General features: G+C 31.7%; 1 protein-coding gene across 1 annotated transcript in view; it reads right to left on the reverse strand.

The window, feature by feature from the left end:
* The window catches only part of LOC108746558 (charged multivesicular body protein 4c), a 6,106-nt gene extending 4,349 nt beyond the window's left edge, over positions 1-1,757 (reverse strand). The window contains exon 1 of the mRNA XM_018483407.1: positions 1,361-1,757. Coding sequence (XP_018338909.1) covers positions 1,361-1,541 — 181 coding nt within the window. The 5' untranslated portion in view covers positions 1,542-1,757. The remainder of the gene's footprint in view (positions 1-1,360) is intronic.
* Between the last annotated feature and the right edge of the window lie 9,724 nt (positions 1,758-11,481).

The raw sequence follows: 11,481 nt of genomic DNA on the forward strand, positions 1-11,481 counted from the left end.
TGTATGAACATTTTAATATCATTGGATTAAGTAATTATTTTGGCATTTTTGGCAGTATAATAAATTACAGGGAAAAGCAAAAAAGTTAAATCATATCGTAAATATTTCAATCTAATTGACTTTCTTTGATGATATAAATACAAGAGCAGTTAAGAGGAGCATCCAGTCACAATGCAAAATGTTTTTAGCGAATGTCATATATTTCAAATATTTATGTCAATCATATAAAATCATAAACTGTGATCATGAAATGTGTAAATATTGAAGATCGAAATACCATCAATAATTTATCAAGATTTTAGTTATTAAAGTTCTTAAATTATAACCAATTAATATTTTATAATTTGACTTCTCTCGCAAATTCATATGACAACGAATTACAACTTAAATTCTATGACAATGTTTTAAAAAATTATATTCGTAATCTATTTACTCTTTTAATTGTATAATTTTACTGACATACTGAAGATGGCCAGTAGCTGAAACATTTAATTTTATATGATTAATGTAAATATTTAAAATATATATTTGCTAAAAACATCTTACGTTGTGGCTGTATGTTCCTCTTACTTATATACTATTTATATTTATTAAATCACTTTTAAAATTTTGAAGATATAAATACAATTCAAATTAATGCAAACTAGTTACCCATGTAAGTGTCAATAGATGTGTTCCATTTCATACATGATGCACACAATATATCATTTTATTATTGTTGTACACCGAATATATATAAAGAAAGTTAAAATGATACATCATACGTATCATACATGAAACAAAATGCATTCAATACTACTATTTGTTGCACATTCAAAATGATAGTGAAATTAATCCAAACTGTATTTACATTGCTTATAGAATGGTAAAAATCCAATTGTTCTTGAACATTATAATACATATTTTTCCTTCTTTTGAAATCTGTCACTTACCAAGTAATTAATCGATTCAATAATTTTAAAACATTTATATTTGTTAATTTTTGAAAAAAAAAAATTTGAAGCCAGAATTTAGGATTTTTTAAATAGATGATTTTTTGCAACGAATTGCATTTCCAAATTTCGTTGCCAGTTTAATCTTCTCCTTATGAAGACAAAACAGACAATAACAATTCAACAAGATGAATACTATTACATTTGTCATATAAGATTTTAAATCGATTGACTGACTACAGGATAGAGACATCCGACAACTCCTCTTCTTTGCAGCTAATCAATAGGTTTGAAATGCTTCATACAACAAATGTAATACTGCCAATAAGAGACAATTCCAATCAAACTAACAGTTTAACTGTAAAATACAATTCAATAAAATTATCGAACACAAAATACAAAAGTCGTGGAAAGTCTACGAGTTATACCTCGCTTGTTTTTCGACGCATTCTTCTTCGCTATTAATATTTCATTGTCAATTTTACTCTCCAAGAACTCTTGTTTTTTTATCAACATATCCTCTGTTTCGCGTAACTTCTGAATTGCTTCGGCTGTTGAAGGAGCTGTTGGTTCCTTCTTCCCACCAAACACTTTGCTGAAGAAGCTCATTGCGTTGCGTGTTTTTCTCCGATTTATCAAATAATTAAAAATCACTTTCGATCGTATGCGATGAAATCTGTGCACGTATTTTGAAGTTGAAACAATCGAAATCAAAAGTGTATCTAATACTATGAAATCACTATCGCCATGTTCCTTCCAGGACCTCCGCACGAAAATTGCCGTAGCACCTTATGCCATCTTACGTCAGAGCTTTGCATTCTTTCAACACGTAGCCAATTGTACAGGTGCCATTTCATGGAACGCTGAAAAGAAAAGTCACTAGATCTATGAAGTACCGCAATTGATTTCAAGGTGCCGTCCCATAGAGCGAAAACTGGCAACTGAACGGAACTCGCGGAATCAACAATACGAATCAGGGTGCCATTATATGAAACGCGAAAACGCGGAAGACAAAATTAATTAAACTTTACTAGATTTCCGCGCGTTCTGTTCCGCCTGTTTTGATCTCCTGTTTGGGCGTGTTCACACCTTGACGGAAAGCAGCCAATCAAAACTCTAGCTGGTAGTTAACAATTTCGGCTTTATGTACTATTTACCAGCGCGAGCTGATTGGCCATTGCTTTTCTGCTTTCCGCTTTTCCGTCAAGATGTGAACACGCCCTTACATGGAGCAAAATTTCCGTGAAAAAGAGAAACATATAGTAACAAACACACTTTTGTAATTAAAAAAAAATTATATTCACTTAATTCATTGCAATTTTTATCAATATGTTTTCAGCTTATGTATTGAATACAAGCATTTTAATCAATAAATATCGTTAAAAATTAATAATTTCTAATTCCCCGTTCCGCTTTTCCATTCAATTTGTACTGCATGTAATAGCTCTCAGGAACTGTTTGGAGTCGCTTCGAATGAACCCAGTGTACTTGAAATGTAGAATTCACATTACGTACGACATCTGACATTCACTGTTACGATGAATGTCGGATATCGTATGACGGATATCGTACATAGTGTGAATCCGACATTTCAAGTACGCTAGGTTCATTCGGAGCAATCCCGAGCAGCTCCCAAGAGACGAAACGAACAATGCTAAAGCGAACAATATTTTATAGACATATACCCGTATTGATAGTCCTTTCTTGAGGAATGAGAATTCCTTGTTCCTCATTTCATGTTTCATAAAACCTTACTTAATCAAACAAGGAGCCTTATTATCTTCCTTTTTTCAAGGGAGGTTACGAGTTTCCTTAAAAAAGAGATGTAGCCTTCATAAATCATCAAGCAAACTCTTCCAAATTTAATTCGTCACACCGGTTTTTTTATTTTCGATAACTTTTAGATCTGTTACATTGATAATTATTTTTGATAGCTTTTTTTTCAAAAATAAACTACACCAAAAGCATTTTCTCCTTCTTCGTATAATAGCATTATGGCGAATTCAATTGGAAGCCCTGATGCATATTAAAGCCGTTGTACACTGATTTAATTTGAGTATAAAAGTAAAATGCAAATATTTCGAATTATAAAATACATATTTTATCTAACAGTACAATATGATGTTGATTTGAGTATTTACAATTTAATCGATTCCTATGTTTATTTATAAATATATATTTACGTTATTTTGTGTATGTACGGAAGTTTTAATGTGCATGAGTACGCACTGAGTGCGTCTAATCAAATTCGCTATTAATTTTATTTTTGTCCATTATTATTGCAAAATGCTTAATCACGATTTTATTTAATCAACAATGCTTTTATAACCTTTTTATTATTCGTAATTCACGATATTAGGTATGCATATACTATATATTATATAGCCCTCAATAAGTTACTAAAATCTCTAAAATTTTCCTTCCTTCGGGAAGGCAGACTTGAGATTTATGAAACAAGGAAACCTTGGAGAATCGAGAAATCCTTCATGAAGGCTTCCTCCATCCTTAAAATAAGGTAGAACTACGTATACAAGTGATGATATCTCTAGACCGAGCATTCGAGGAGTGCGAGTAGCCCTCATTTAGAAAAGGACACATTCACTTGGCCTAGAGTACCTATAAGCCGGTTTCACCAACGCCAATTACTTAATTGGCCGTAGGACTGACTAATCGTGTTTGCTGTTTAATAGAATCAATACAAAATTACCTTTTTAAGAAAGGTAAAAAAATATGCTTCTCGAATAAAACCTAAGTATCCAACCCAATTAATAGTTGTTTTAATTTTTCTTTAAAGATATTGAAGGTCTTTTTATTCCAACCCAAGTAATAGCAACTTTAATTCTCTGTCAAAAATTACTGCTCCTCGAAAAAAACTATTGTATGTCAAATGAAAAATTAAAACCCAGATGCTACAATCTTAACTAATCAAATTAAACTCTATTAAATGAAAAAGTAAAATGTTATGTGGGAGTAGGTATTTTATGAGAATACTGAATGACCATTGTGAGATAATATATGGTTTATTGGATAGGTGTATAACAGGGATAATGCACATCGCTTCGCGCCGCCATGTCTCTGTTCTCTCCCTCGCGGGATAATGATGGAAGGACTGCCAACTTTATTACAAATAGTTTTCTGACGAGTTGGGCACCTCCACTAATTCCCTAACATAAAACGCAACGTACTATCTTTTATTACTTAACACTAATGATATCTATCATTCGTATAAAAGATTTAACATCAACAAAACTGGCGCCAAGTTAAATTCCACAAAATTTGATATATCATTCGTAAAAAAGATTTGATATCAACAATTAGTGCTAAGTTAATTCCATACAAAATTAAATAAATAATATAAATTTTAATGATACGTATCATTCGTATAAAAGATTTGATATCAACAAAACTTTCAAGTTAAATTCCACATAATTTTATGTATTATTTGTAAAAAAGGTTTGATATCAACAATTGGCGCGAAGTTAAATCCCATATAATTTAGATACCAAATTAAATAAATGATATCAACTTTAATGATATATATTATTCGTATAAAAGATTTGATGTCAACAACTTAAACCCAAAACCAAATTAAATAAAGAATACAATTCATATAATTGCTTTACCTTGTCCATTTAAGTGTTACCACAAGAAGTTGGTAACACTTGAATGGACAAGATAACGCAATTATATGAATTGTATTCTTTACTTAATTTGGTATGGGATTTAACTTCGCGCCATTGTTGATATATCAAATCTTTTATACGAATAATACATATTCACATATAACAAAAGATAGTATCACTTGCGTTTTACTTTTTAATTTGATAGAATTTAACTTGATTAGTTAAGATTGTAGCATCTATGTTTTAATTTTTATTTGATACATTAATTTTTTTCAAGAAGTAATAATTTTTGACAGAGAATTAAAGTTACTATTACTTGGATTGGAATAAAAATTAAAAAGACCTTTAATAAGAATATCTTTGAAAAAAAATTAAAACTACTATTAATTGGTATTAATTGGTGGATACTTAAGTTTTATTCGAAAAGCACATATGCTTAGCGCCTCTTTTTACTTTTTTAAAAAGGTAAGTTTATACTGATATCACGCATTTTGTAGTGACGAACGTCTTTATAAACGATTTACCTTATAATTGACTTCAAGAAATAGATTTTCCTATGTTAAATATAATTTAGAGAAATTTGATAATATAATATAATACTTATAGAAATTTTTCGTTTTGAAGGATATTATTCCGTTTCTATGGAAAAATGTATTTTTAATTTTGTATAATTTTGTATAGCCCTCCGCATTCTAATTCTAATTTGTAAACGCAGCATTATGAATTTTAATGCAAATTGTATTGTCTAAATATAATATTAGTATATGCGCGATTCTATTTTCCAACTTTCAGAGAAAATTGTGAGAATTAAGAGTTAAAAAAAATCATATACTTCGAACAATCGTTTATTTCTTTTCTTTAACTGCCTGTTCATCCAAAGTAAGAATTTTACTTTCAATAAACTCTGTCTCATGAACTGAGATATTAATCGTTAAAGTTGAATATTATTCAGGTTAAAAGTTCTGTCAGCCACGAAAAATACTGTGAAATTCTCTGCTTTAAAATATATTTTTGACTTTAAAAATACAAGTTACTTTCTTATATTTTAAAATAGAGAAATGAAAATTTTACCGCATGTCTGCTTGCATCGCAGTATTTTGTGACTGTGACAGACTTCCCAACCTGAATAGTCGTTGACTAATATCATCATGGTTCACGAGACAGAGCGACACTTTTTTCTTGTCAAACTTTATTTTTATGCGAAAACGCATCGATTGAATGTATTTTTATCAATCAATTAAAAGTTGATTTGAAGTATACGAATGCGACCGTAATCTTACTCATGTAGAATGTGTTCTGGATAACCTAGCTTCTTTGGTAGCAAACACCTGAACTCAGTTCCTCGGGCACGCAGACACTTAATTCTTTGACGATGAATACCTAGACAGTTCCTCGATTACGAGCTTGATATTTCATCTTTTTTGCATAATTTACGCCTGTGCGTTACAGCCGTCATGCCATCTTCTTTTTCTTCTTATTGGTTAGTGGCTCCTGCCTCTCATATATTGAACGAAGACAATACGGCCAATCACGTCCTTATGAGAGATACAAAAACTAAAAGTGATGTAATGTCTGTGAAATTGGCGAAGCCCGTCCGGACACCAGGCGCCTGCGTCCACGGCGTCGTTACGCCGCGTGGACGCGCGTCAGGACGAACGAACGGGTCCAAAACCTCGGGACAGCTATGACTCCGTCATGCCATTATGTATGATCAAAATATTAATTTTTAAAGCGCTTAATATCCGCCATCGATAACTTGCTGCGCGGGGAGTGAGGACTGCCTGGCAAGCGCCCCGCATATCATCGTGAACCATAAACGTCATAACTGAAATGTGCAGGCATCCAAGCGTCTCTACCGCCATCTAATGCCAGACAGTACAACTATACACTTTTCTTCTGGTCGACGATGTTAATAATATTATAAATAATAGTATTATAAATAAAGTCAAAGATTTCAGATTTTGTATCGCAATATTTTCGCTTGTAGAACACGTAGAGAAAAAATAAAAACACTTTTATTATATATTTTGAGCAGATGCAATCGATTGAGCACACTTAGAACCTGATCAGTTCAGCCCTTATTGAGATCCAATAATCTCAATCCCTGGCAACTCGCCGGCTCGCGTAAAGTAATCACAACAGTGTAGCTTAACGCCAAGACACTACGAGTACCAGTATCTCCAGATAAATTAATTTGATTTAACAAATATTTCTTTTTATTGAATAAATATTTATTTATTGTAAATAAATGTTCAGTTGGTCGATATTAAATTCAACATTTATTAAAATATTTCTGTTTTCTTTTAAAAACTAGAACGCTTCAGAAATGTTGAAAAATGTATATCTTTTTCAAAATTTCCTTTGTATATAAATTCTGTAATATTCTAAGATTTTTCATTCTATATTCTCCGAAAAAACTTATAAAATTTGAAGAAGATTTTTATAAGTTCTCTAATATAACTATTTATACATTAATATTCTAAATTATAATTTCTGATAATATGATAAATTTATAAAAATATTATGGAATATTATAAAAACTTTTTTTCATCAGAGTGATATTGCTCAATTCTTTTGTAACCAGAGCAGAAATAATACTGCTACGAGGGCAAGTCAATAAGTTCTTAGAAAATCTGTCAGAGGCCACTCGCAGTGTCATGTCACATTACTTTTTGACAAGTAGCATCTTTTAGCTGATTACTGTCAAATTTTGAGCGGAATTCATCGCGTGGTTTTATTTCTGTAGACGATTAAAGCGAACAACTTTTGTATTTTTTGCAAAATGGAAAAAAACGAGTTTCGTGCAGTGATCAAACATCTACATATGAAAGGTTTAACGCCGGAAGAAATCACAGCCGAGGATAATGTTTATAGCACATCTGTACTAGCGTTTGTGACTGTATACAATTGGGTGAATGAATTTAAACGTGATCGTACATCCACATGTGATGCATCTCGTTCGGGACGTCCAATTGAGGTTGCTACGCCAGTAATTATCGATAAAATCCACGATATTTGACTGATCGACGAGTGAAAGTGCGCGAGCTTGTTGAGGCCACAGGCATATCACATGGCACAGTGATTTCAATTTTGCACGAACAATTGGGTATGAAAAAGCTATCGGCAAGATGGGTGCCGCGTTTGCTCACTGTGGACCATAAGACGACCATGTAACGATTTCAAAACAATGTTTGGAGATGTTTAAACGTAATCCAGATGAATTTTTGCGTCAATTCATTATTGTGGACGAAACATGGATCCATTACTTCACACCCGAGACGAAGGAACAGTCAAACAATGGACTTCACCGGGTGAATCAACTCCGAAGAAGGCAAAGACTGTGAAGTCGATTGGAAAGATGATGGCCACAGTTTTTTGGGATGCACGCGGTATAATTCATATCGATTACCTTCCATCGAAGCAAACGATTAATGGCGATTACTACGCAGCCTTATTGGACCGTTTCAACAACATTTGAAAAAAAAATATCCCCATTTGACGAAGAAGAAAGTGCTCTTCCATCAAGACAATGCACGGGTTCACACGTACCCAGCAGCGATGGCCAAATTCAACGAATTCCGCTACGAATTGCTTCCCCATCCAGCATATTCACCAGATTTAGCCCCCTGCGACTATTTCCTGTTTCCCAAACCTGCACGCACGCACGCACGCACGCACGCACGCACGCACGCACGCACGCACGCACACACAATTCTGATCAATCCATCTCTACGCAGTTCATATTAGGAAAAACATACATATAACCATAATTTCGATCAATAACAATGGTATTTTAAATCGCAAATAATTTAGTAAAAGCGCTCACATCGAGCTCAGTAAAAGATTATTTTAAAGATAATACTGTTCTTTCAAATGCATTTTGTTGTATTGGCCTGTGACATCTAATTCACCTCATGTACTATTGCCAGGGTTGAGAAGTAACTAATTACTTGTAACTAATAGCGTTTTCTCTTGGCTACACTATCGCCCACTAGTGCAATACTCAGATAGTGTACCGTGTTTCCATAGCTGGTGATAAGCGAATTCATTCGGATGTACCGTATTTCCGTGGCTACGGTGTAGTGCAAATTTTATGCCCGAAGTGGGATTTTGCTATACCGTCTCAAAGGGATGGTGTAGATCCAGTATGACATTTAAAATTTAAAAATGGAAATCAAGCGGGAATAGGGTTTTAGATTTCAATAATGATGTAGTATACACCATGGTGTGCACCATTTTGGTGTAGTGTAGCTAAGTGTAGCACTTACACGCAACTGGTGCGATGCGAGGTCTTCACTCAGTGTATCCCAAGAGAAAACGCTATAAGTTACAGTTACAGTTACTTTTTTTCAGTAACTGAAACTTAATTTAGTTCCTTTTTTCCGTCTTTAACTGTAACTTAACTTAGTTACATTTCTTTCAACTAAATACTAACTAGTAACTAATTTAACAGTTACTTTTACAGTTACTTTATATTTTAAACTTATTTGTCAATTTAATGTGATTGATTAAAATCTGAATACTGATTAAGGCTACAGTTCATTTGATGTTACAAATGCTTCGAAATATTTATAGCGCTAAGGGTGTGTTCCACAACATACACAATGCTCGCGTGTATCATTTTATTGTTTAATATTTGTAAACAACAAGGATAAAATGATATTTGCGATCGTTGTGAACGTAAATGGAACGCACCGTGTTTTAGAACGCAGCCCAGTGCGAATATTTTATTATTTCGTCCGTTATTTAAGTTATCTCGCGTATATTCCTGCGAAATTAAAAAAATTTTAAATAAAATTGTATATTGAAAACGTAAATGATTTGTTTCTTTGATAGCTCTAATGATATTGTTATCACTCATATTGTTCTGTCATGATAACAGAAAAGTAACTAAAAAGTAACTGAAAAGTGTGTGTGTGTGTTTACTTTTGTAGTAACTGTAATTGTAACGAGTTAATTTTTAGTCTCGGTAACTTGGAATTTTAACTAGTTATTATTGAAAGAAAAAAAACTGTAACTATAACTAGTTATTTTTACAGAGTAACTTTCTCTGACTATTGTAAACTCGGATCTTTAATTATCAATTTGATTATTATATGCATATTCTTACTTCGTTATTATTTAAAAAAAAATAGCCGAGAATTTCTGAAAATGAACATTTGAAACCTCATTGTAATATATTTTTATCTTTATTATTTACCACATTTAAAATTTGATAACTATTTTCAACTTTTGCTTTACTGAGCAGTAGAATTATTATACGTAGTGTTATTATAGTAATCAAAAAAATTTTGCAGGCACTGTTGTGCTACGTAAAAGGTACTGTAAACATGCTACGAAACTGCATGTTCTGCGTCAATTGTATGCGTTCATGTGCGCTTTTTAGTGAATTTTCATAGTGAAAGCGCTTTAAAGCGCTAAAAAACATGCACCTACATAAGCGCTTTTTTAATGTTTTATAAGCACTGCTGTGCTACGTGAGTAATTTTATCATGTTTATTCTGGAATATGAAACTAATCAATAATACTTATTTCAGTAATAAAACGGGATTAATTAATTTTTTTATCAGGATTGTAATGTTCTATTAAATATTTTTTATAATATCTACCACAATATTTACGATAAATATTTCATAATGAATATAATAAGTCTTCATACTCGGTGCAATTTAAGACCACAAAAATATTTATAATTAAAATATAGTTATTTTAAAAAATTTTTAAATTTAAGTGGGACACCCTCTAAATAGTTCAATATTTCAACAAAATAACACCAGAATTTTTTTGATTTTTTTCAATTTTAATTCGTGCCATCGATGCACGGAAAAATATCTTTGTGGACAAAATTCAACTAACGCTCTAATTCTTATTCAATTAAAAAATTTTTTTTTTAATTTGCTCAAAATTGAATGAGCTAAAAGCTATTCTGCATAAATTTTAATTATGGTTTAAAGTAAAAATAACGGTTCAATAAAATAAGCAAAAAAAAAATTAAAATTATACGATAAAAAATATTGAATCGCGCGCGGCTATTTTTAATTTGGAGCGTAATCAAAATTTTCGCAGAATGTACTTATAGTTTATTTAATTTCGAGCAAATTAAAAAAAAACTTTAAAATTAGTTAAAAATTAGAGTATCGATTGAATTTGTTTATCTATTATGCAGAGCCTTAACATTTAGAAAAGCTCTGCAGTTAAGTTTTTTGTTTAAAAATAGATGCGATGCAAGTCGGTGTTAAATCGCGGTGTCAAAAATAGGTATGCAAGATGCAAATGCGTAATACAATACATTTTATCACGTATATCTATTTATACCGTTTTTTTTATTTATGCACATCGTTTTTTTTTTCAACAAAAAACTTAACTTGCAGAGCTTTTTTTAGACTCCTCACAATGGGCGGAAAAATTTAGCTGATACTCTAATTCTTAATCAATTTTAAAGTTTTTTTAATTTGCTCTGAAATTGAATGAACTGTAGCCACTTAAAGTGATCGATCCGAAATGAGCAAAAAAATCAATATTATGTGATAACGAATATTGGAACGGCCATTTTTAATTTGAATCGTAATTAAAATTTACGCAGAATGGGCATTAAGCTCATTCAATTTCGAAAAACAAATTAAAAATAACTTTAAAATTGGTTAAGAATTAGAGCATCGACTGAATTTGGTCCACAAAGGTGTATTTCCGTCTATCCATGCCTCGTAGGCACGGATTAAAATTGTTCAAAAAAATCTGAAAAAATTCTGATGTTTTTTTTGGGATTTTAAATTACGTTTAAAAGGTAGTTTAATGTCTAAATTAACCACCTTTGATGATGTCCTGATTAAATTTTAAAAACTATTAAAATGACGACCCTTACGTACACCGTTTTTTTAATATACATTTTTTAGCACTTTTTAAATGCTTTATAGGCATTATGTGTT

This window comes from Trachymyrmex septentrionalis, unplaced genomic scaffold (assembly GCF_001594115.1).
Source record: "Trachymyrmex septentrionalis isolate Tsep2-gDNA-1 unplaced genomic scaffold, Tsep1.0 scaffold178, whole genome shotgun sequence".
Taxonomy (NCBI): domain Eukaryota; kingdom Metazoa; phylum Arthropoda; class Insecta; order Hymenoptera; family Formicidae; genus Trachymyrmex; species Trachymyrmex septentrionalis.